The sequence below is a fragment of the Tachyglossus aculeatus genome, chromosome 19 (genome assembly GCF_015852505.1).
Source record: "Tachyglossus aculeatus isolate mTacAcu1 chromosome 19, mTacAcu1.pri, whole genome shotgun sequence".
Classification (NCBI taxonomy): Eukaryota; Metazoa; Chordata; class Mammalia; order Monotremata; family Tachyglossidae; genus Tachyglossus; species Tachyglossus aculeatus.
Window position 1 is genome coordinate 38,773,623 of NC_052084.1, and position 24,255 is coordinate 38,797,877.

The 24,255-nt window shown below is 49.2% G+C and overlaps 1 protein-coding gene across 1 annotated transcript; it reads left to right on the forward strand.

Annotated features, from left to right (window-relative positions):
* Window positions 1–751: 751 nt before the first annotated feature.
* On the forward strand, window positions 752–23,187 carry PRDM1 (PR/SET domain 1). Its single transcript, XM_038761194.1, has 7 exons — window positions 752–802; window positions 2,494–2,745; window positions 9,981–10,100; window positions 14,658–14,910; window positions 20,312–21,423; window positions 21,935–22,063; window positions 22,405–23,187. The coding sequence occupies exons 1-7, from the start codon at window positions 761–763 to the stop codon at window positions 22,978–22,980; spliced, it is 2,484 nt and encodes an 827-aa protein (XP_038617122.1). The 5' UTR covers window positions 752–760; the 3' UTR covers window positions 22,981–23,187.
* Window positions 23,188–24,255: the final 1,068 nt, after the last annotated feature.

Sequence of the window (24,255 nt, forward strand, 5' to 3'; positions counted from 1 at the left end):
AACCAGGGAAAAAGTTTTTCAACTCCAAGGCAAGTTGCCCCCGGGAGACTTCAGAGAGGGAGGAACACGGACTTTCGCCTGGGCGCAGAGCAGACAAAGAAGGCTCCTTCTGCCCTGAGGTTGAGGGTGATGGGAGGGAAGGAAAGTGCCAGGTGAAGTTGGAATCCCCGTGGCGGCGGAGGAGGAGGAGGAAGGGGAAGAAGAATAGAGTATCTATCGGGCTGGGGCGGCCGGAAACAAACAAGCCACTTGGGCTGGGACGGTGCCATTGGCTGGGGACCGAGCCCCAGGTGGAGAGCCCCGCCTCTCTTGCTCCGGGCGCTCGGGTAGGCGCCGACAGTCGCTGAGCGCTAATGGGAATTTGAAGCGGGGAGGGGAAAGCAAGGCAGCAGCAGCAGAAGCAGCCAGAGCAGCAGCAGCAGCCTTAGCAGCCTGTTCGGTTAGCACAGACTGAAAGTACCGCCGGAGCGCGCAGCCCTCCAGGGTTTCGGAGAGCAGTAAGAGCAGCAGCACCTGTCTGACAGAGACGGAGAGAGGTGGGGACAGAGAAGAGAAAGAGAGAGAGAGACACACACCCACCCACCCACACGCAAACACACACACACACACACACACACACACAGAGGCGCGCAGAGACGGAGTGGAGCGCACGCATTAAAAAAGGAGTTAACTCTTAGGCGTGAGTCAGTCTTGCTCTATCCAGGCAAGTAGAAGGAAGAAGCAATGTGTACTGTGTAGAGATGCGCGAGACTTACCTCAGATGTTGGATTTTTATTTGGAAAAACTTGTGGATACGACTTCGGTAAGGAACTTGATTCTATCGCTTTTCATGGGAGGTCTCTGGAAACTTTTGTCAACGGGGGTACTAGCAGAGACACGAGATGTTTTGGGCTACTTCAAACGTGCTTTTAAGACCGTGTTTCTGTGAATCATTAACCTTCTCGGTGCTGGGTTTAATGGTCAGTTCATTGAAGGTTCAGTAGTAAACTTATATCAAAGAAAGTAAATTTTCCCTTGGTGACGTTTGAAAAACTTTGTTATTTAGTTCCTATTCATTTGGCATCATGACTGATCGTGCATGCTGAAGCCAAGCGCAGCCAGCCGATTCGTTGGAGCCCTGTCGAGTAAGGCAGCCGTATATCTGTCCAAAAAAAAAAAAAAAAAGATTCCCAAATGTGTCCCCGAGAGGATGAACTCTATCCGTGATTCGGAGCGAGTTTTTTTTTGGAAAAGGGGCACCGCTCCTGCCTCGAATCGAGAGACCCTGGAGACACCTGAACTGGCCAAAGTACCAACGAAGGACCCTCTTTCCTCCCCCTCGCTGCAGCCCTTGTATCCCAGAGCTTTCGGACAATGTGCCAGACTCCGGCTCGGCCCTTCTTATTTGGAAGAAGAAAGGGGATATTGGAGGCGGATTTAGAGCGCAGCGCAGCCTGAGTCCCGGCTGGAGGGAAACCCTGCAATGTTGAAGAGGGCTTCACTTACAGTAACCCGGGACGCGTGAGCCGCTTCTGGGAATGAGTCTCACAGTTTCACATTTAAATGGCAAAAAGTGCTGTGTGACGGCTGGAGACTCCAGAAGGAATCTTCGCCGGGGACTTCAGTCGAACGGCTTCTGCGTCGGTTTCTTTTCTTTTCACTATCACTGTTACGGTGGAAGGGGGCAAGACTCAATGTCCCCTGCCCCCCACCCGCCCCAGCCAGAGCTCAGAGCTCTGGTCCAGGAGAACGCGCTCTTGGATGCTGCCCCGATTTTCTGGGCGGTTGCTGGGGGGGAGGGCGTGGGGGAGGGTTGGGGGGGAGAGGACTAAGGGGAGGGGAGGATACAGCCGCCGCCGTCCTGCGGAGAGTGTAAAGAAGCACGTCTGGGGAAGGGGAGGGGGCTCAGGTTGTTTGTTTTCCAAGTTGTTTGTGCCACTGGGAGCCGGTGGGAAAGTTCAGTCTTCTCCATTTGGGAAAGGCAGCCAGGAGTTCCGCTCCCCCTGCCCCACGCGCTTTCCATTTTTAGCTTCATTCAGACGCAGACAGCCAAACTCCTTCCTCTTCCTCTCCTTGTTTGTGACACTTCTGAGGCAGCTTTTCCACAGTCACGGAGCTGTCTAGCGGCCGTGACCCCAGGCGCTCTGGGACCCGGTGGGAAGCTTCCTAGCAAGTCGGTCTTTTGCTGGGCAGATGGAGAGGGGACCCTGAAAGGTGGGACACCCCCAGCCCCAAAAGCCTTCCCCGTCTCCCCACCTTCCTCCCCCCGCCCCCCCCGCCCGGGGAATGCCTCTGAAAGATCAACTCCCATCAAAATAGCATCCTAAAATATCGCCCTCTCCAATCAAAGCAGGGTATAGGGCTTTTTTGGCTATTACTCAACTGGACCGGCTACCCTCCGTATGCTCTTAAAGTGCCACAGACTGCCGTTCCTGTATTAGTCACACCGTCTCAGAGGAAACCACAGAAACTGAAGGACAATGGGGATTAAAAGTGTTTTCCTCTTTTTTCCAGGCGGCCGCACAGTGTAACTCGAACGTGGTGAGTTTGCCAACCTCGGTGGAGGGGCCGGAGGGGTCCACGAAAATGGGCATGGAGGATGTGGACATGACTCTCTGGACTGAGGCAGACTTTGAGGAGAAGTGCACCTACATCGTGAACGATCACCCTTGGGACTCTGGAGCGGATGGGACCGGTTCGGCACCACAGGCCGAACTGTCCCTTCCTAGGAATCTGGTCTTCAAATACTCCCCGAACTGCAAAGAGGTAAGCGGCCCGGGCCTCCCCAGGAGAGTTCTCTCACCCACAAACCTGGCCTCGTTCGTTAGGCTGCGGGTGGTTGAGGCCCCCTTCAATCCGGGAAACCCTCGGACGCGTCCATCTGTCCAGGCATCCATCTGTCTTCTCTCTGGTATCCTCACCGGCTCCCTCTCACCTTCCCCCTCATCTCCCTCCCCAGACCCCGGAGTCCCAAACTGATCCGCAAACAGTTAAATCTCCAGACAAGTCGAACTGTGCCTGAATAAGCACATTTAAAGTGCAGGGGTGGTAGATCTGCGAGCCAATTTTTCGACTGCTGTTGGCCAACACATTCATTGCCTCTGGCCCAGAGATTAAAGTGCCTCAGTTGTACAATAGCTTTGGGGGGGGAAAAAAGCTTCCCTGGAAAATGTTTTTAATCTTTTTCTTTTCTTCTGTCTTCCTCCAGTTATTAAAGCGCTTTATTCTTTTAATGAGCAAGCTTTATTAGCTGTGTTTCTAAAATTATTCTCAAAACATTGATGTGTTTATGAACTGAAGGGATGGCATAAACTGGGGAGAGATTGGTGTAAAAGTCTCCTTTGTCGGAGTGACTGAGGAGTTAAACCACTCACTGTTCCCTTGGAGCTCTTCCCTCACAGCTAGACAGGCAAACAGATTCCCCCCAGCCTCTGAAGTGGGGACACTCTTTGTTCTTGTTTCAAAAGGGCTGAAAAATGAGGCTGGATGAGCAACCGATTGTGCGTTTCCCCTTTTATAGAACTATTAGAGTCAGGCGTGATGTTCAGCTGTGTAATAACCAGGAAGGGCAGCCTTTAATTTCCCTGGGCTTCGGCGGGAACTGAACTCTTCTTACCTGCCTGCTGCTATCCCTCCGCCCGGATGAACTGACCCCTAGGCTGACCCTGCCCCCGCCTCCAAACTCACCGCGTCCTTTCTTTTCCTCCTCCTGTCCTGAGTGAGGGTTGTTTGCTTTTATGAATGTGGAGTATGCGAAAGGGGCTATTTTCTAGTAGCCATGTCGAATCGCTCTTTCTCAAACTTTATTTGATGGAGTCGGGGAGCCTGTTTAGGAACGTTCAGTCTCTTTCCTGTTTGTGTGTCTGAGTTAAATATTTCTGTAAGCTGGAAGACACAGCTGTTTGAATTTAAAAATAGCAAAGATACTTTTCTTTCTAAGCTTTTCCAAAGGTGGTAGGGGGAAGCCTGGATAGCCCAAAGAGATGATAAGTAAAGGGATTTTAATTGTTGTTTTTTATTGTGCCATTCCTTCACCGGTATCCAATAAGCTGAATTGAAATCACAAGGCGTGGGGTTTTTCCAATTCACATTCTCCAGCCGTCTTAAGCAGCACCAGTATTTTTCTAAGCAGGATTCTCAAGTAGTTAATTTTGATTGTATGGTCTAGGCCAACCACTGATGCTGGTTATGGACTTTAACGTTTGGCCGGTGGGGAGGAGGGACAGGGAGTACTGGGGGGTACTAATCCTATTTGATATGAAGACAGTGGGTGACACGGCATTTTCGCTGGGTTTGAGAAAAGGATACAGAACATCCTCCTTTCGTTCTCACGAGTTCCCCATTTAATTCCCTGGGCGCATTGCTCCTAGAAGAGGGAAAAGAAATTTTGATCTTCCCCAGATTCTGACACTGGTGAGGAGGGTAAGAAAGCCAAGGGGAAGCCCTCCTTCTTTGAAAGTGGCATTGAGCGGTGTGCCATCGTTTGTTATCCGTAAACTGCGGCTTTCAGCTTGGGGTCTCCGTGTTTGGGTCTCTTGCCTGAAACGCGCAGAATCTCCATTGGGAGTGTTTGGCGTCTCTCCCATTGCTTTCTGACCCCTGCAGAAGGAGGGATGTGGCAACAGCCCCCTTAGGCTTGTTCTGTTGATCAGAAACAGAGAGTCTGAAAAAAATGTGTCTGCTCGTGAGTCGAGGGGCCAGATACAGAAGACTCAGGCTGCATGAACAAAATCTGGGAAGAGAAGGCAACTAGTCCACGCAATCGTTTTTCTCTGGACTGCCCACCTAAAATTGAGCACTGCTCATTTGGGTCAGTGACTGGGCACGGATCGCGGGCACTGGTGGCAAAGGAATGATTTGTATCACCGTGGTTCAAACTGCCCCTCAAATAGGGCAACCTGGGGGAGTGGGAAAGGAGCTTTGTGTGTAGACTTTGTCTTTGAAGAAGGGGTCGATAAAGTCGGTGTATCTGTCTGCCTTTTGGCAGTAGCTGCCTTGGCTTTTCACCGAGTCCTCTGTTTCTGGTTGGTGGTCTGGGGAATTTTGGGTCCAAAACATTTTTCAGTTTGCATTCACACTTCGTCAGCACTCAGATCGCTTCTAAACTTAGCTCATTGCATTGAGGTCGGTCGGGCACCCATAATGAAGTTGGGATTCTTTTGCCCACTTGGCCCATTTAGGATAAAATGTGGATTCTTTAGTGCAGTATTTAAACATGAAAGGAAATTCACCTCCTGGGAACAGGCTGGTGAAATGATGCTCCCTCTCCTCTGCCCACAGAGAAGACTTCCATTCGCCCCCACCCACCCCCAACCCCAGAACATTTGAACTTTTGGAATCACTAAGCCAAATCTCACTTTCCTGTACTCTGATGATGGGCCCACTGGCCTGGAAGTTCCAGGCTCCTTGAGCCGTGACTCTGGGTTACAATCACCCCAGCATGGGGCTGGTGCAAGGCCCACTGGGACTCAAGTTAATAATGGCTTAGGCTGCCTTTAAAAATCCCTCCCCACCACACTCCTTGGCTTCCTAGGACTGCCTTTTAGAGGGAGATGATGCAGTGAGGCTACCGTGTGTTTCCTTTTAATACTAAGATAATTAAGGAGGAAACCATCTGAAGACATTTCCGTTTACTCCACCCCTTTTAAAAAAAACTGGGCTACATTATAGGCTACAGGTCTTAGTGCCTTTGTCGGGTCCAGTCATCTCAATGCAATGATCCTTGTGTGCCAAACAGTGCTGTTGGAGTGAGTCAGTTTTATGTGGAGGGGAGAGGGGTTGAAAGATTCTTAACTAGTAATTAATATGATTTGGGGTGAGTGTGCACACATCTAATGTGTATTTGGGTTCTGCTGTCCTGTGTGAAATAGGCTATTGGGGCTTTTTATTTACAATCCCCAAATAAAGAAGTCTTTCATTTTTTTAGGAACGCTTCTCCCTCTGCTAATGAACTTTCCATTTAAATTTTTCCCCCTCCCCTCTCCCCGCAACAACCCAAAGTAGTAAACTCCCCTCTGTTTTTATAGCAAGGCAGAGTAAAAGGTCAAGGAGTCCTGTTTTCTGTCTAGAAGCCATGGGGTGTCAGGATGTGCTCTGTGACTCGGGCCACTGACAGAGACAGATTTGCCCAAACAGCAGAGAGACGGTGCTGGCCACTATAGCGGCTGGGGACGGGCTTCTGTGGGGGCAGTTGAAGCTTGAGAGTGTCGAAGCTTTTCATCTTCCTCCTGACCTGTTTGAAGAAGGCAGGCACAGTCTCCTTCCCGCAGTCCATTAGGACCCTGGTCAGTTCCGTGGGGTGGCCGGCCTGAGTGAGGTGAGGCAAGCTCCGTCTCTCCCAGCCTGTTCTCCCAGGGCCCGGGGAAGGTGCCCGGCTGTGACTCCCCATAAGACCTCCGTCACACCTCCCCGACTCCGGCCACAGATGGACCGCCGGCCACAGCAGCACTGGCCACTGGCCTTGCTGCCCCCATGGGCTTTGGGAGAGCTTCGGTCCCAGTCCCCCTTCGCCTCTGTGTTGCCTCGAGTCAATGGTGCATCCTGGTCTGGACAAACCTTTCACTCAAAGGAGATGCAGATTTGCGGGAAGGAATTTTTCCAATATGAACCGCTTGACCTGCCTGAAAACCCCGCTCTTTCTACTAGCCTGTTGGCAAGAGCAAACATTTATACATGTGAATATGGGTCTACGTATCCCCACCTAAAGTTAGTCATTTTCCATGAGGGTTCTCTTCTTAGCATTCCTCAGCATTAAAACAGTGCCCTCAGCCACCAGCACAACTGACTTGGACGGGGGAGGAGAGTGGACCAGATCAGTTCATCCAAGTGTCTGTTGGATGGTGAGCTGCCAGGGAAATCTATAAGCAGGGAAGTCGGAATGATCAGTCTAAATACTGTTGGCAGACACGTACAGTGGACAGACCTGGGGAGCAGCATTCCGAATTGTCACTGTTCTCAAGCAAAGGTGGCACAAAGATCAGGACTCAAGAGGCAGGCTAGAAAACAGAGATAGGCCCTGTGAGGAATGAGCCTACCAACGTGTGTGTGTGTGTGTGTGTGTGTGTGTGTGCGTGCGCGTACGCGCACGTGCGTGCGAATAATGAAGGGAAGTGTCAGCCCCACTGTCACACATAGACAGGGTTTCATCATCAGTGATGTCAGTAGGACAGCACTATGTGTGTGGGTGTATGCATCCTCATGCATCTATACTGATGTACACATAAAGTCATTGAAACTATGTGTAATGTATTGGGTCTAGTAAGACTCGAGTTGCCATCATATGAAGTAGGTACATCTTAGTTGAATGTAGTTAACCCGGCTCCGGAGGCTGAGCCAGGTTCCTGTGGCACAGCCAGGGGGCACTCTGAGTCTGGGCACGTGCATTGCTGCTCTTTTCACAAAATCGATCTGACACGGAGCTGCCCCATCCACAAAAATGTGACATCCAGCGCACAGTGGGTGCCTCATGTTGCCTGTTTTGGCTCTCTATAAATATTATTTGATGGCAAAGAGTTTTCATTTTTAAATTCTCAAAGTACCCCAAGTCCATTGATTACCATACCTGAGACTTCATCTTGGCTCCTGGGAAGATCGCTGATCCTGGCCGTGATCTAGAAGAAACTGGAACACCGCCCAGCAGGGGGTTGAGAACCCAATCCCGGCAGCCGCTTGTTCATTCATTCATTCAATTGTATTTATTGAGTGCTTGCTGTGTGCAGAGCACTGTAGTCAGTAACTCACAGTCTAGAAGAGGGAGACAGACAACAAAACAGAACAGCTTGTTGGGAGGTAGAGCCCTGGCCCCGCATCATCCCCAGCCACCCCAGAGATTGCCCCGAGTTACTGTCCCTGACAGGCAGGGAAGTTGATGGGCCAGTCAGGTGCCTCTCTCCCAATTATTGCCTTAGAATGGAGATGTGGAAAGAAGCAGCTGCTAATTGTCGGCTAGTGAAAGGCTGGGCATTGTGTCTTTCCATTTTGGTTTTCTGGTTATTGTACACTAAACGTTCAGATGTAAAGATCTCTAAAGACGTTATGTTCTTACTCGGGCTTGGAAACAGTGGCATGGGGGTTTCAAGCTGACTGTTCGGTGAGGGTAATTTTGAGCCCCAGGCAGGCCCAGTTTACAACTGGGGGCAGTTCCTTATGTGTGGTTTGCACTGAGGTAAGCCTGAGGGGCAAAGGGGGCTGCCCAAGCTCACAGTGCAGCGAGCATCCTATGGCCACGAGCTTTTCATGCAGGTGGATGTCAGTAAAGGTAGAGGTGGGAGATGGGGCAAACATCTGTCTCTCTCAGCTCTGCCCGAAAAAAACTAAGGGGGTCCAAAAATAACCAACCAGCAATATGGCTTCAACTTGGAAACTTTCAAACTGCTTTTTTCTGTCTAGTCCAGATGCATCTACATGGGTGTCGATCTTTGTCCTGGCAGCTGAGCCATCAGACATCGTGTGATAAAGCACGGCGGCAGGGGGCCCAGGGAGAACCCCACAATCGGCTGCTCGCTTGGCCGGCAGGGTGGGTGGCCGGGTGAGGTGTCGGGCTCCAGTGGCAGTCCGATGTTTCATTTCTGTTTCCAGAAGTTTAGAAACCTGGCAGCCCCTGACTGCCCTCCACTGTTTATCAGGAGCTTATCTTCCTACCCCACAACTCCACCTCCACCCTGAGCAGCCTTGTGAGTGCTTGAGAAGAGTCCAGGTTTCCTTCTCTCCCTTAATGGTGCTTGATTGTAGGTCAGACAAGTTCAGAAAAAAATAATGACTTTGCCAAAAAGTAATATGAAAGCTGAAAACAAAGGTCACTCCCTCTTTCGATTTTTTTCTTTCTGGCACAATCGTTTCTCGTTAGATGCTTAGAAAATTATTCTGTGAGGTGCTTTGGGAGAGCAGAAAACCCAAAGCCTGGGGGAGGGGGTGGAGGAAGGGGTGCGTGCTGGAGTAAAATGACCTCAGAAGGCAGTTGAAAGGGAGTCTCTCAGACTAGTTCTTTGAATAATGATGAATTGCTTCCTGATTTGTGGTTGTGATCTTACCCTACCCCAAAGAATCTTTCTGTCAAGAAGGAACTGGCACAGCTAGACTAGTCTTGCCAAAGCCTTAGTAAATCTTGACTGCACCACAAAGCCGATGACCTCTGACCCCTTTCCCTCCCCCAGGAAGTGGCGTTTGGGGGCTGGTCATATAGGTGAATGTAGTCTATCTGTAAGAGCTTCTAGCCCCTCTGTGTGGAAGAGATTGATTTAGTTAAACATTTGCCCATTTTACAAGAAGTTGGAGGTTTTGAGGGTGTCCCAGGATTCCTTGTGGATGCTGATCCGTCTCTGTAAGAGGCCCGATGTCTGGTGCACTTCCCTGAAAAATGTTCCCAGCTACCCTTCCTCCGCTTCTTGCCTCTCTTGGCTCCCTACTCTTAACGGTTCACTCCTGCCATCAGCCTGGCAAGGCTAGAGAGGCAGTGGGGCCTAATGGAAAGAGCCCAGGCCCAGGAGTCAGGAGACCTGGTTCTAATTCCAACTCCACCACTTGCCTGCTCTGTGATCTTGGGCAAGTCACTTACTTTCTCTGTGGCTCTACTTCATCTGTAAAATACCTGCTTTCCCTCCCCCGTAAGCTGGGAGCCCTATGTAGGAAAGGAACTGTGTCTGATCTGATTGCACTGTATCTACCCCAGCACTTAGCACATTGTTTGGCACATAGCAAGGCACTATAACCTCATTGTGGGCAGGTAATATGTGTGCTTATTGTTTTATTGTACTTGCCCAAGCGCTTAGTACAATGCTCTGCACACAGTAAGAGCTCAATAAATGTGATTGAATAAATATATGAAATAGTTACTGAATACCCCCGTTGTTGTTATAACAATAACAACAATAATAATAATAGTAATAATAATAATGATAATGGTATTTGTTAAGCAACTTACTATGTGCAAAGCACTGTTCTGATTATTGACCCACCTATTCCCGGCCAACTAAATATCCTTTGTGTTGTTTTTCCCCTTGTAGGTTACTGGAGTTGTGAGCAAAGAATACATCCCAAAAGGAACACGCTTCGGGCCCCTGATAGGCGAAATATATACCAACGACACAGTCCCCAAGAATGTCAACAGACAGTACTTCTGGCGGGTAAGTCGGGGGCAAGGTTCCAAGTAAATGCAACAACCAGAAGAGCAGAGCCTTGAGAGCTGGGTCATTTCCTGCTTTAGTGTGTGCGCGTACGTACTCTCGCTAATAAGTGCACTCTGAGCTTCCGTGAGTGCACAGCCTTGGAGTGAATGGGCCGCGCCTGGCCAAGCGATGCTGAGGCCTGACGACTGACAGAGCGGGTATGGAAGTGGGAGGGGCGCGCAGGGGAGCGGAGTGGAGCAGCAGAGGCGCGGACTCTGCGCGACTCGACTTTCTGCAACCCGCCGGCGCTTGGCTTAAAAGGAAACAGTTCTGCTGTCTGCTTCAAGGGAAGTTTGATTTACATTTCTCTGCAAGGAAGTAGTAATGAGTCACCAAGTCTTAGAATTTGAAGTATTCTTGATTTCTGGCTGACATAATTCTAAATGGAGGCATATTGCAGCCCGTGAATTTTTATCATTCCGTCTACAATTTGGAAAAAAGGTCTTGGAGGGGCAGTGGGGATTTTTTTTGGGGGGTGCGGGGAAATGCCACTGGAAGGAGCCAAGAAGGAGGGTAGAACAGATTCTGTTCACTCCAGGTACTTAGGGAGTCAGTTTCTGCTGCTCCTTTCACTGGAGTGGAAGGTGTACGTGTAGGGTTACATAGCATGAAAATGTCACCATCCGCCCCAAAACCATTTTCAGCGCAATATAATTTGTTGAACAGCAGTCAGATTTAGTGGGCAGGTTACATCAGATTGGCAATGAACAGACTTATTTCTGTGCTCCATTTTGTCATTGTGGTGGTGGAGAAGCTGTGGCCTTCAACTTCCCACCCACGAGGCTCCCAAGGATGCCCGAACTGGACATTTGAGAGAGAGTACAGTACAGGCACAGGTAGAAACTAAAATTCCTGCCTTCAAGGAGCTTGCAGTCTTGTGGGGAAACAGACACTGAAATCATATCCAGCTAGAAGAGGGAAGAGAATGGAAAAGTCAGAGGAGGTTCCTGCCCCTAGAAAATGCAAGAGGTTCACCCCAGAGTATTGACAAGGACTAGCATTTCAAACTGCCTTAATTCAGTAGCCTAAGCCTGGGGATCATCATCGTCAACATCAATGGTATTTATTGAGCACTTGCTATGTGCCGAGCCCATACTAACAGCTTGGAAGAGTACAGTATATCACAGTTCATAGACACATCCCCTGCCCAAAAGGAGTTTATAGTCTAGAGGGTATCTCTCTGTTCTATATTTACTATCCTCACTTTTCTGGAGTTGCTCAGGATGAAGAAATTTTTCATCCTCTTTTAAAACAATTTTCTCTTAACATCTCCCTCCTACCCTCATTCAACTCACGATAGCCACTAAGCATTCCTTTTAGTATTTATCATTATTATTATGGTATTTGGTACTGTTATGGTACTTATAAAGTGTTTACCATGTATCAAGCACTGCTCAAGCACTGGGGTAGACACACGTTAGACACAGTCCTTGTCTCCCAGGAGAGATTAAACTTTCACCCCTGCAAAGGCAAAATTATTTTCTCAGTTAAAACCTCATTTGCCTCCTGATTTTCCCAAGCAAGAGTGAGTTTTGTCTCATGACCAGCAAATCTCTCTGCTTCCTGGCCCTTTTCTGACTTTTCTGGACTCAAACTAGTCCCTGTTAATAAAGGTGAGATTATGCAAGCCATTGACTGGAAGACTGTCTTTGAAAAGTGAGTGAATGAATAGCTAAGGCCTCACACCCCCATCAGAGAAAGTGACTGGGCATGTTCCCCACTTCTTCTCCATGTCTGGGGTCTTCTGCTTTGCACCTACTGAGGGCGAAGTGCCATAATTAATCTGAGGTAGTTGCTGAGTACTCTCTGTGGGCCAAGCACTGTACCGAACACTAGGGAGAGCCCAACATAATAGCACTGGGAGACAAGAACCCTGCTCTCAAGGAATTTACAGCCTAGGAGGGGAGACGGAAGTTAAAATAAATTATAGATAGGGACTGTATTGTGTGTTTTGCCTTCTGTACAGCATCCGACACAATGTGTGGACATTTGGTGATGATGGGGAATGATTAGAGTTCAAACGGGTGCTGCCTCCTATTTAGGCTATGAGCCCCATGCCAGACAGGGACTGTGTCCAACCTAATTAACTTGTGTCTATCCCAGCGCTTACAACAGTGTGTGACACAGGTAAGCACTCAAAAAAATCATTTTTTTAAAAAAAGCAAAAAAACCCCAGGTAACAGAAACCCCATACCAAGTGCCTGGGCAAGCACCACAGAGCAAGGTGTGCATTACCTGCCTTCATGGAGCCTCTGTGCTAATGGGGTGGAAGGATGGATGAGCCGACATCCATTTACAACAGGGGGAGCAGGAGGAGAGGAAGCGTCCCCTAGGATCCTCCGAGGCTGCCAAGAGGATTTTCCTCCCGGGAAAGTTGTGCAGGGAGAGATGAAATCATAGATCATTTCCCACATATGCCGGTAGGGGCACATCCTGCTTTTGCTGGCCGGAACAAGCCCAGCTGCTCCGTGGAAAAACATTTCAAAAAAGTTCCAGGCACACTGCATCCTCCGCAAGGAGAAGGGATGTAAGTGCCGAGCAAACCACACTGTGACTTTATTTCTTGTAACTGTACAATGAGTCAGCACATTTTAAATCTTCCTGATGATAATGTATGGAAAGAGAGCGAGCTGATTGTCAGGTGTCTGCTGAAGGCTGGCTTTTATTTTTATTTGTTTGTGGGCGGTGTGTGACTTCACGGCATCTGTTCTTGACGGAGGGTCCAGTAAACCGCGCTCTCCGCGCAGAGCTGCCTGGAAGCTGCTGCCTCACCTTCGCTTTAGAAAGCAGTTTCCGCCTGCCGTCGAGAGCAGAGTACTGTGGCCCACCATGTTCCTGGAAGTTTGCACATCAGAGTAAACAAACTCGAAAACTCCTCTTGATGGCAGAATTCAGCCAACCCTGTTCCATTTTCTCATAACAAAACACACCGCAAAATCTCTCACAAGCTTCTTTGATGGAGCCACATGTATTTCCCCTTCTCAATTTACAGGAAGTTCCTCTTAAAAGAAAGTGATTCTGGTGTTTACTGCCTGCGTCTAAGGGACATGGTGGTTTGCTTGCTTGCTTCCTTGTGTGGCACTGAGGGGAGAAATTCAGAGAGGGGAGACAGTTTAACCTCCCAGACAGTGAGTGCCTGGAAGAGACAGTGCCATAATATAATAATCCCTGAAACTAAATTAATGCTGTGGCCACGACAGCTGTGTGGAGTAAGTGGGAATCCAGTGAGAGTTGTAGGTGATGCCGTAGGGGTGGAGAGAGAGGAGAAGTGATTCTCAAAAGGAACTTTTTTTTTCCCGGGCAGTTGCCACATTCTACGATTCGGGCTGGTTTTCTTCAAATGATGTGTGTGCGAACTAACTTTCACATTACTCAGTCTCGTCACCCCTCGATCTCGCTGTATTGCCTGAATTTACTTTCATATTCTCTCAGTCAATCTCCTTAGCTTGCCCTCCGCCCATTGAGTCTGAGCCAGGCACAGCATTTCTATAAAGAGAAAAATGATACTCTTACCCCCTCCCCCATGCCCAAACTGCCTGCTTTCTTCACACTTTCTCTTCTGTGTATGCATGTCTATCTGTCTGTCTCCTGGTTGGTCAGCATGCTGTATTTCATCCCACTTCTTGTGAAGATAAGAGAGTTTTTTATCCTTTCATTTCAAAGAAAAGAACAAGTCTGAACAAGTCCCATTGAGAGGGAAAAGTGACTTCTCAATGGGCTGTCAAACTTTGGCCCCAGTCCAAGAGTTCACTAGATTATGGCAGGTGAAGTTCACTTTTGCCCCACCCAGAGTTTCCACAAAAAGGCAAGCTTCCAAGTATTCATATGAGCAAGTGTTACTTTAGGACCCATAGGGGGGTGGAGGATGTTTGCATAGTTTAAGCCTTCGGGCGGGGGTGGTAGGAAACTGCAAGTAGAGAGAGAGGCTGTAGAAAGATGGTTTGACGTAGCCTTAGCCGTGTGTCCAGGTGACTCAAAGCATTAAAAGTCAGCACACAATCAGAACTGGAGTAAGTAGTAGTGCCTGTCAGCCTTTGCAGCGCGAGCCCAAGAACTCGGAGGCTGGCGGTTCAGCGCCAGGGCCGGCTCTTTTCCCAGGTGTTTGGTTGGGGTACACTTTCTCCCTAGCATGCCAACCTGATTAAACTGAGATGGAAAAGGTAACTGGCAGAGTCTTCCCATAAAATCAATCAATCTCTCTCTCTCTGTCTCTCTCTCTCTGTCTGTCTCTGTCTGTCTCTCTCTCTCTCTCTCTCTGTCTCTCTCTCTCTCTCTCTCTCTCTCCCTCCCTCCCTCCCTCCCTCCCACCCGCTGATGCCACCAGAAGCGTCAGCCTGGCTTCCTTTTCTAACTAGGAGGTACTTGGTGGTGGGGATAAGGGAAAGCCCCGATTTGGGGTCTGCTGCTCTGGGGGAAGTGGGAGGGCATGGGATGGGAGAAGAGGGGGAAGAATCCCAGTCTCTGGCCCCCTCGTCTGGGACACTTTGAGATGACAGCATCTTTCCTCTGCTTTAGATCTATTCCGGTGGGGAACTGCATCACTTCATCGATGGCTTTAATGAGGACAAAAGCAATTGGATGCGCTATGTGAACCCCGCCCATTCTGGGCAGGAGCAAAACCTGTCTGCCTGCCAGAATGGAATGAACATCTACTTCTACACCATCAAGCCCATCCCCGCCAGCCAAGAACTTCTTGTGTGGTACAGCCAGGACTTTGCAGAGCGACTCCACTATCCTTCCTCCGGAGAGCTGCTGAGGATGAATCTCAGTAAGTGGATTACAGTCTGAGGCATAAAGAATTCCAGGAATGTCTCCTGCCTGTATGATCTAATAATATGGTGTTTAATTATAGGGCAGCATCATTTGTTGTCACAGCAAATGGCTTGGGCTAGGGGTAGAGAATGGAGGAAATTGTTTTTGTCCCTGTAAGTGACAAAGTGCAATCTGTCGAGCCATTTCTTTTCACCCAAGATTTAGGGGTTTTTTAAAAATAGTATTTACTAAGTGCTTACTATGTGCCAGACACTGTACTAAGCGTTGGGGTAGATACAGCTAATCAGCTGGACACAGTCCATGTCCCACATGGAGCTCACAGTCTTAATCCCTATTCTGCAGGTGAGGTAACTGAGGCACGGAGACATTTACTGATTTACCCAAGGTTACACAGTGGACAGTGGAGGAGCCGGGATTAGAACCCAGGTCATTCAGACTCCCAAGCCCATGAGCTATCCACTAGACCATGCCGCTGTTTCAAGTCCAAGCCCAAAAGTGCCCAGGCTCCAGCCCCAGAGAACTGACAGCCAGCCCTTCAGATGGCTATTGAGCTCTTTTAATGTTTCATTTCCATATGCAAATAGATAGTCGGCCTCAAACCCACTTTGGCCAAGAAGGCGAATGACTGTTAGCCAGTTTAAAACGTTGAGGTTTTCTTATAGAATCAGCAACCCATTAGCCTTGCCGTTTTTTCAGAGAGTAGTTGAAATGGATAGCCTTGAGATTTCATATCTAGCTTCCTTCCTTAGGGTAAAACTAAATTATCTGCCTTCTAATCTGTTTGACTGGAGCTGCCTATCATCTCATCGAGCAAATTCTCAGTTCCGTACTCTGTTTTTATCTGCTTTCACTTTTTCATTCAATTGCAATTACTGCCAACATTTCCTACAAGGAAAAACAGCCCGATTACTCAAATATTCTTAATACTTTTCACCATCTCAAGGGGTCTTTATAGCAAAACTCTTTCTCATTCTCTTTTTTACCTTTAACCTTAAACCACATTTGTAGTTCTTAAAAGTAACTCCTTTTTCATTTATTTTTTATTTTTGGAAGAAACCCAAAGGGCCCAGAGGGAAGCCCAATTACACATGGCCAATAATGATGTTGAACTCCCCGCTAGTATGGGTGAGTTTATACACTTTGACCCTTGGAGAGGCCTCAACTGTAACAAACTGGAATCTACCGGTGGTAGTAAATCCCTTAGGCGCCCAGAGAGCTGGCTTGATGAAGACAACCAAGTTCACTAATTTGACTTGTTTTTTTGGGGGGCCATCCCCTAGTCTACCTCTCGTTAGTCATCCCATTCACCACTCCTGTGGCTGCAGTAAGTGGGATCTTGCCATTCTCTGTAAGCTGTCTCTTCTCTTCCTTCTGCTCACTTTCCTCGCTCCTCCTTTGCACCTAATAAGTTTCTGATGCAATGAATAGTTGCTCACTCTGCCACTGTATTTTGAAGAGAGCTTGTTGGCCCCTCCAGGTGTTGCCAAAGCATCCCTGCTCCCATCTAGACTCGGTTTCGGCCTCTGCCTTGAAGACAAATAGCAGTTGGCAACAGGAGGTGGATTGGCTGGGAGCAAAATGTCAGTCTCTAGGATAGACAACCCCGGCAAGCACATCCAAGGTCTGAGTGTGGTTCTTGGGCTTTGGGCTCTCCGCCCCTTGGCAGCAGGCTGAGCTCTCACCAACAATTGGCCCAGTTTCTTCTCTTCTACTTTTTCCAGACAAAACAACTGTGGGGCGAATTTCCCTCGCTGTATGCCCGGTGAAGGAAGCCTCTTCCTGAGAAACTGAGCACAGTGGTGTGTGGAGGGGTGGGGGTGCGCTTTGCATGCCTGAGGGCAAGAATGGGCCGGACAACCCATTGATGATAAAGGCACTGTTTCATCTTATAGGTCAGGGCATCCCTCTTGCTTCTTTCAAATCAGAAGCCAACCAGACCATCCTATTTTTGAGGTGCCTTCTGAGAGCGAAGCACTGTGTCAAGCATTGGGAGAGTATGGTGGAAACAAAACACACATTCCCTGCCTACTAAGAACTTCCACTCTAATGAGCCGGTTCACCAGCCTTCTTTCCTCACTCAGCTCCACCAGTGGATTCACCTCCCCACAGGACCCAATCTGCTAGAAATTTACTCCCTCTGGGCTCATCCCCTAGCCCCCCAAACCTGCTCCATAGTTTGACCATGTATCACTCTATGCTCCATCTGTGGAGCATCCATCCCTTCTTCACATGAGAACCAAAAGGATTTCCTCTTGCTTTACCTTCTATAACTAGCAGGTTGACATTACCTGGTCACCTCCTCAGATTCTAACAACTCTCATTCCCAACTGGAAACACCATTTTATCCCCCTCAAAAATGACCTGCCGTTTTGGCAGGTCCTGTTTCTCTGCCCGCGGAGAACCTCTCAGATCTCCAGGTTCTCGTCCTGAAACTTCTTATTTTTGAGATGTAACAAAAAAAAAAAAATCATCGTCAGACAGAGTCTTGTGTTGCTTGTTGTGCAATCTGTTGCCTTAGGTGTGGTTCCTGCTGATTGACACTCTCTGTTGATCAGGAAATTTCCACTATTTCATCAGGCCTAATAAGCAGCTTGTTCCTCCACCTGTATTATCCTGCACATTAGGTGGTTGTTGGGTTTCCATGCTAAAAGCACAATAGAATTTATGATCAAGCCCCCACAGTGGGTGCTCAAGGAATATTAATTGGGGCGTTAGATAAGGAGGACAGTTTAAGTATAGAACCAGAAGTTAAGCAGAAATTAAGGGGGCTTGATTTTTAGGAGAGAGTGAGCAGATAGCCTGTATATTGTTTACTTCTCAGAAGGCCTTTGGGCTCTCTTTCAGAAGTTTAATTTTTTTTTTTTTGGAGGGGGAGAGGATTCTGTAGCATTAGACCCATCTAGAAAACAGATGACCAAATTCTAGACTTCTAAATGTTAGTCAGCTTTCTCAGTTTCAGTTGAAAGCACGCGTTGTTTTGCCTACTTCAGAACTTCTAGGTTCTTTTCCTTCTCATCTTGGAGGCTCTTAATATAGACCGAAAATGTGAATCGGCACAATTAACCCACTCTGGGTCTTGAGGAGCTTTTCACTCTTGAAATGACTCTCTCCGCCTACACCCATTTTTTAAGTTGAAGAAAAAACATTTCTTGGGCTTTTTCTTTCCTTTTTTTTTTAACGCTTATCCAAGCTGATGCTGGAATGGAGAGTTAGTTAGAAATGAGATTCATTTCTCAGCTGGTGGTGGGGAAGGACCACTCAAAAGCACACTTCTGAATTCTCTCCTTTCAGTAAAATATCAGAATTCAAAACCTTTCCCCTCTATCCCTATTTCAGAATCAAACATCCTCTCCCAGCCCTACAATTTTGCTATCTCTGGTAGCCTAAAGAAATTATTTCTGGTTTGATCATTTTACTATAAAATGTATTTTTGCTTCTGCATAAAGTACTTTAGGTAGATAGTCCTGCAGTGAGCAGCATCCCTGTCACCCTCATTTTGTGCTCTTCCAAGGGTTCAATACAGTGCTCTGCACATAATGAATACCACTGATTATCAGTTTTTGAGCAGGAAAATCATATTTCATGTCAACACATACCTTGTCCATTCCTCTCATGGCTCCTTAAACCCCTGGAATGAACTGACAAAGATTTCCAACAGGTTTTTCTTTCTCAGGGTGTGGAAACTAGTTTGAGAGGAGTCCACGTGATACTAGATGGCAAGAAATGAATCTGCCCAGATTGTATGAATGGGGTCATAAACCTGGTCCAAATAAGCCTAAGGTGGGGAAAGGTGCCCTGTGTCCCCTTTCAGAGCTGAGCCCTGTCAGCTGATTGGACTTTGGAAGCGTAACTGCAAAGAGGCCAGTTCTGAAAGCCAGGATGATGGACTTGGTCTAAATGAGGCTAGAGAGCAATTGGGAGAGAAGAAAGCAGGACCTGTTTAAGGAGCCGTCTCTTGCCTCAGGCCTTGGTGCACACAAGCCCGCTGGACTTCTCCTCTGGCAAATCTCTCCCTGGAGCAGGGAGAGGGCTCCCCTTTCTAGTTCGGTTCACTCTGGTCTCCCCTTCTCCTGCTACCTTTTTAGCTTTGAAAAACAAAAGTGACAATTTGAACTTCCTGCCTGCTGGGCCATACTGAAAGACTGATAGTGGCCTGATAAGGTGATATTTATTTCTGTCTAGTGGCTTCAGAAACCCCTCTCCTTCCCCAAGCTTTCTATCAATACTCCCTGTTCCGTCTCCTTCCTCATTGTGTCACACTCCGGTGTTTATTCTTGGGATGCTAGCTAGTGGGGAGTAGCTGATAAAAGCTGGACTAAGATAACATTCTCTCAGAGACCTCCTGACTGAGCAGAGGTGAAATTCTTGGGCCTGGTGAGATGAGCTACTCATTCTGAGATCTAGCATTCTGGTCTTTTCGGGGCACAAGGACAACTAAAGAGTTTAGTGTTCTGGTTTGTTTTTCTTAAAGCTATTTAGTCCCAAGGTCCCATAAACTACACCCAATCCAGTCGAATTTCCAAACCCCAATGAACTGGTTTGAGAAAACTCTCCCTTCAACTCCTAAAGGAGCCCTGTGAGCTTAAGCCTTTGTTTGTTTGGTTTGGGGATGTGGGGAGGGGAGTCTCAATCTTAACTCCTCAGAACAATGCAGAGTTCCTGGGCAGAGGGACCCCAGAGCCCCAGCCAGAACAAACCAGATTCTGAGCCTTTCTAGAGTCTATGTCACTGACCTCGGTGAACGTGCCATGCTTAGGCAGGCGGTGGGGACGGACACTCTTTCCGGGAGCCTGGTGTCAAAAGGCGAAAGTTTTGGATTTAATTTTTAAATTGTCAACAAATGGGGGGAAAAAACACACTTTTCTTCAGATTACTAATCCATCTGTTCTGTGTAGGCTGTTTACATGGGGCTTAATCAAATTCATATTAAAAAAGAATCGAGATGAAAATCGATGACTGATACTATTTGAAATGAGTCTTACTCTGACACATCTCGCTCATTGTGTGCACACTAATTTCCTCTCACTGAACTGTGCACCTCAAAGTGATTTTTTTTCAATTAGCTTATCGTCCCTGTGGTATTTTTCCACCCCGTTTTAATAGAGGCTAATCATTCAAGTGCAAGACGGAATGTAATTAGGTCAGAATTTCTTCATCGCTGCAGTGGTGGTCGGCCCCAGTAATTTCCCAGTTTTGGTGAGGAGGAAATGGGGCAGAGAGTCTGAGTGAGTCTTGTCCAGCCTGCAGATCGTGTCAGGAGCTGGACTGTGGCCCAACCTCCATCCATCGTCTTTGACCTCCCGTCGAGCCCTGGTCTCCTCTCTAGTAAGAGTCAGGGGAAGACGTCCTCTATGCTACCATGTCACATAACTGTTCTTTCCCTTCTCTCCCAGCAGCTCAAACCGACGTTCACCCAAAGCAGCAAGGCAGCGAGAAAAATGAGCTGTTTCCCAAGAGTGCCCCCAAGAGAGAACACAGTGTGAGAGAAATCCTGAAAACCGACTCTAGCCACTCCAAAGGGAAGGACTTATTCCGCTTCAACATTTCACCCGCTACCCCAGACAGAGACTCGGACGACCTAAGAAAGAAGTGCAGCCCAGAGAGGCCCTTCTATCCCCGGGTGGTCTACCCGCTTCGAGCCCCCGGGCCGGAAGACTATCTGAAGGCTTCTCTGGCCTACGGGATGGACAGGCCCACCTACCTGACCCACTCGCCCATCCCCTCCTCCGCCACCCCGAGCCCCTCTGCCAGAAGCAGCCCGGACCAAAGCATAAAGAACTCCAGCCCACACGGCAGCCCGGGCCACAGCCTCTCCCCTCTGGCTGTCGTCGCTCAAGAGCACCGAGAACCCTACCCTTTTGTCGGCGCACCTTACGGCACGGAAGGGTTAGGGTCTTATCCCGGCTACGGACCCCCAGGACATCTCCCTCCCGCTTTCATCCCCTCCTACAACGCTCACTACCCCAAGTTCCTGTTACCCCCATACGGGGTGAGTTCGAACTCCCTGAGCGCTGTGAACAATATCAATGGCATCAACAATTTCAATCTCTTCCCGCGGCTCTATCCTGTGTACGGTGGCCTGCTGGGGGGTGGTGGCAGTCTGCCCGGGCACATGCTGGGCTCGGGGGGCCTCCCGAGCTCGCTGCCCTCAGATGGGGCTCACAGACTGCGGCAGCCCGACCACCCCAGGGACTTCCTGATCCCGGCTCCCCGCAGTGCCTTCTCCATTACAGGGGTCGCCCCAAGCATGAAGGACGCACCCTGCAGCCCCACCGGCGGCTCCCCCACCGCCGCCACCACCGCCACGGCCGAGCACCTGGCGCAACCCAAAGCTACCTCAGCCGTGCTGGCCGCCTCCAGCAGCGAAGAAGCCATGAATCTCATAAAGAGCAAGAGGAACATGAGTGGCTATAAAACGCTCCCCTACCCGCTAAAGAAGCAGAATGGAAAGATCAAGTACGAGTGCAATGTTTGCTCCAAGACCTTTGGCCAACTCTCCAACCTGAAGGTAGGCCCAGGACCCAGTGGGCTGCTGTCTCAGGGGAGGAAGGAAGGGGACAACCATGATAGTGGGCCTTGGAAGTGGGAGAGAGGGGTTTGAAGCGGGGAGAGAGGGCCTTGGTTTGAGGGGAGTGCTGGGGGAGGGACCGGCAAGGGAGCACTCACAACAGTCTCCTAGAGTTTCGCAATTAGACTTCTCCCAGCTTTCACTGTGGCCACAAACTGAGGAAAATGCCACCTTGGCTAGATTTCCAGGGCAAATTATTTTTGGTCGGTTCCAGCTCTTTAAAAAGCTGAAGGAATCTGCCCAGAGAGTTGATCCCAGATGCATCGTAAATGGCCTCATCGGCGGTGGAATTTATTGGGCACCGTGCTGACTGCCTTCTGTGGGCAGGGCCGCATTGAGTAAGAGCCAGGGAGCTCCTGGCAGCTGCCGTGGATGTAGGTCACGCTCCCAGGCAGGGTCGTGGTGGTGAATCGTGCTCGCCCAGGCAGCTCACCGTCCTGTTGCTTCCTAGGTCCACCTCAGAGTGCACAGCGGAGAGCGACCCTTCAAGTGTCAAACGTGCAACAAAGGTTTCACGCAGCTGGCCCATCTGCAGAAGCACTATCTGGTGCACACGGGAGAAAAGCCCCACGAGTGTCAGGTGGGTAGGCCCAGGGGCACTGGGTCTCGACCTCTCCCAGCCCTGCAACTGGCTCGCTGAGCTCAGCTACCGGCGGAATGTGTGCTGCCGTCCCACGTTCCTTTTTGCCGGGGGCCCGAGGGCTAAACCCGGGACCCGTGGGCGGGGGGGCGGGGAGGTGCCGACAGGGAGAGGGAGCATGCCCCTGCAGGGTTAGAGGCCCACGTGAGCCTGTTGACTCCAGCCAGCGAGAGCCTGCTTACCTCCCAAATTGCCCTGTGGGGTCCCGCCCTTGCCCTGCCCCGTGACCATTCTTAACCTCCTCCTTCACTTCCTGTTTCCACCTCCCTCCCGCCCCGCAGGTGTGTCACAAGCGCTTCAGCAGCACCAGCAACCTGAAGACCCACCTCCGGCTCCACTCGGGGGAGAAGCCCTACCAGTGCAAGCTCTGCCCGGCCAAGTTCACGCAGTTCGTGCACCTGAAACTCCACAAGCGCCTGCACACCCGAGAGCGGCCGCACAAGTGTGCCCAGTGCCACAAGAGCTACATCCACCTGTGCAGCCTCAAGGTCCACCTCAAGGGGAACTGCCCGGCCGCCCCGACCGGTGGCATGTCTGTGGATGACCTGACCCGTGTCAACGAGGAGATTGAGAAGTTCGACATCAGCGACAGCGCCGACCGGCTGGAGGATGTCGAGGATGACATTGACACGACCGCCATGGTGGAGAAAGAAATCCTGGCCTCCTTACGGAGAGAGGGGGATGGGGCTGGCCTCAAGGCCTCCTTGCCAAGGAACCTGGGAAACGGCCTGCTCTCCTCGGCCTGCCGCATCTATGAGTCACCTGACCCGGCCCTTCTGAAGCTGCCTCACGTCCACCCACTACCTCTCTTACCTGTAAAGGTCAAACAAGAAACGGTTGAACCGATGGACCCTTAGGACTTTCAGGAAATGAAAGGGATCTCTCGCTCTTTTGTTTTGTTTTGTCTTTAATTTATGACTTGGAAAGTCAGGGTGCCTGTAGCAATTCGCTTGTCCATAACTCCAGGGCTGCACAGCCATCTTGACTCACACTTGAGTCCTCCTCAACTCCCTCCACTTTAAGCAAGAAACTCCAAAGTTACTGTATTCTCAGGGCATAAAACGAGAGGCAAAGACTATAAATTTAAATATATATATATACATATATATATATATTTGAGAGTGCGTGTGTTTGAATACGTTTGTAGGAATGTCTGACTCGCCTCCCCACTTACGAAGACAATCATCTAGCCGGAATTATTTTTGCAATGATAGTCCTTCATAATTTATTATGCAATTTATCATTCTAAAAGCAATAATTAGAAAATGTTTACAATGACTGGAAGATTCATTGTAATTTGAGTATAAATGTTGATATATTTTTCGTGTCTTGTGACTGTTCCTTATAGATAACTTCTGCTCAACTGTTTAAGGAGGCCCTACGGTTGGAAAGCATAAAGTAAATGGATCTACATACACGTGGTTTGGAAAATGAGGTGTTTGTGTTGCCAGTAGTTGATGATTGGGGAGTCTAGGGTCTTTAGGCTTGAACCATGTTTTGTGCCCGGGGTGGGAGGGAGGAGGGGGCGGCAGTTGTTTAGAGTTACTCGTCCTCCTTTAAGGAAGCATCACCTCCTGTTTCCACCCACCAAGGGGTTGGTGTTTTTGTACACCACCAAACTGACTTGGTCCAACGCGTGGGCTCCCAGAGAGCTTGGAAGATTCAGGGATGTGGGTACATGACCAGCAAGGGGAAGTGGGGGGAGAGGAGGGGCATACCAGGCCACCCGGGGGCCTCACATCAGAATGTGAAGACAACAAAAGGGCCAGGTCCAAAGCCACAATTCCAGTCTTCCAAAGCACAAGTAGTTTTAGTGCTGGCTCGCCTGTCCGGGCAAAGGACAGAGTCAGATATACCTGGTGCCCTTGCGGGAAGGCGGTGGGTGGGAGGAGAGAAAGGCTCAGACCTCATGGAAAATAAGACGGGTATCGATTGCTTCATTGTCTCTGCGAGGGAGCGGGCAGTAAGCGCTCCTGCCCCAGCACCCTTTTCTCTGTGCAAGGCCACCTTTCCTCAGTATTTGTGTTTGTACATTTTATGGTTAATTTAATTGAAGATGAAAAGGGCATTGCAAAGTTGTTCAACAACAATTACCTCATCGAGTGTGTCCAGTGCTGCAGGAAATGCTGTTT

Bases quoted from the DNA above. Each gene is read 5' to 3' on its own strand.
- PRDM1 (XM_038761194.1), top strand. From the start codon at position 761: ATGTTGGATTTTTATTTGGAAAAACTTGTGGATACGACTTCG. The intron at 2,746-9,980 runs GTAAGCGGCCCG...TTCCCCTTGTAG, and splicing joins ACTCCCCGAACTGCAAAGAG to GTTACTGGAGTTGTGAGCAA. The intron at 21,424-21,934 runs GTAGGCCCAGGA...GTTGCTTCCTAG, and splicing joins GCCAACTCTCCAACCTGAAG to GTCCACCTCAGAGTGCACAG.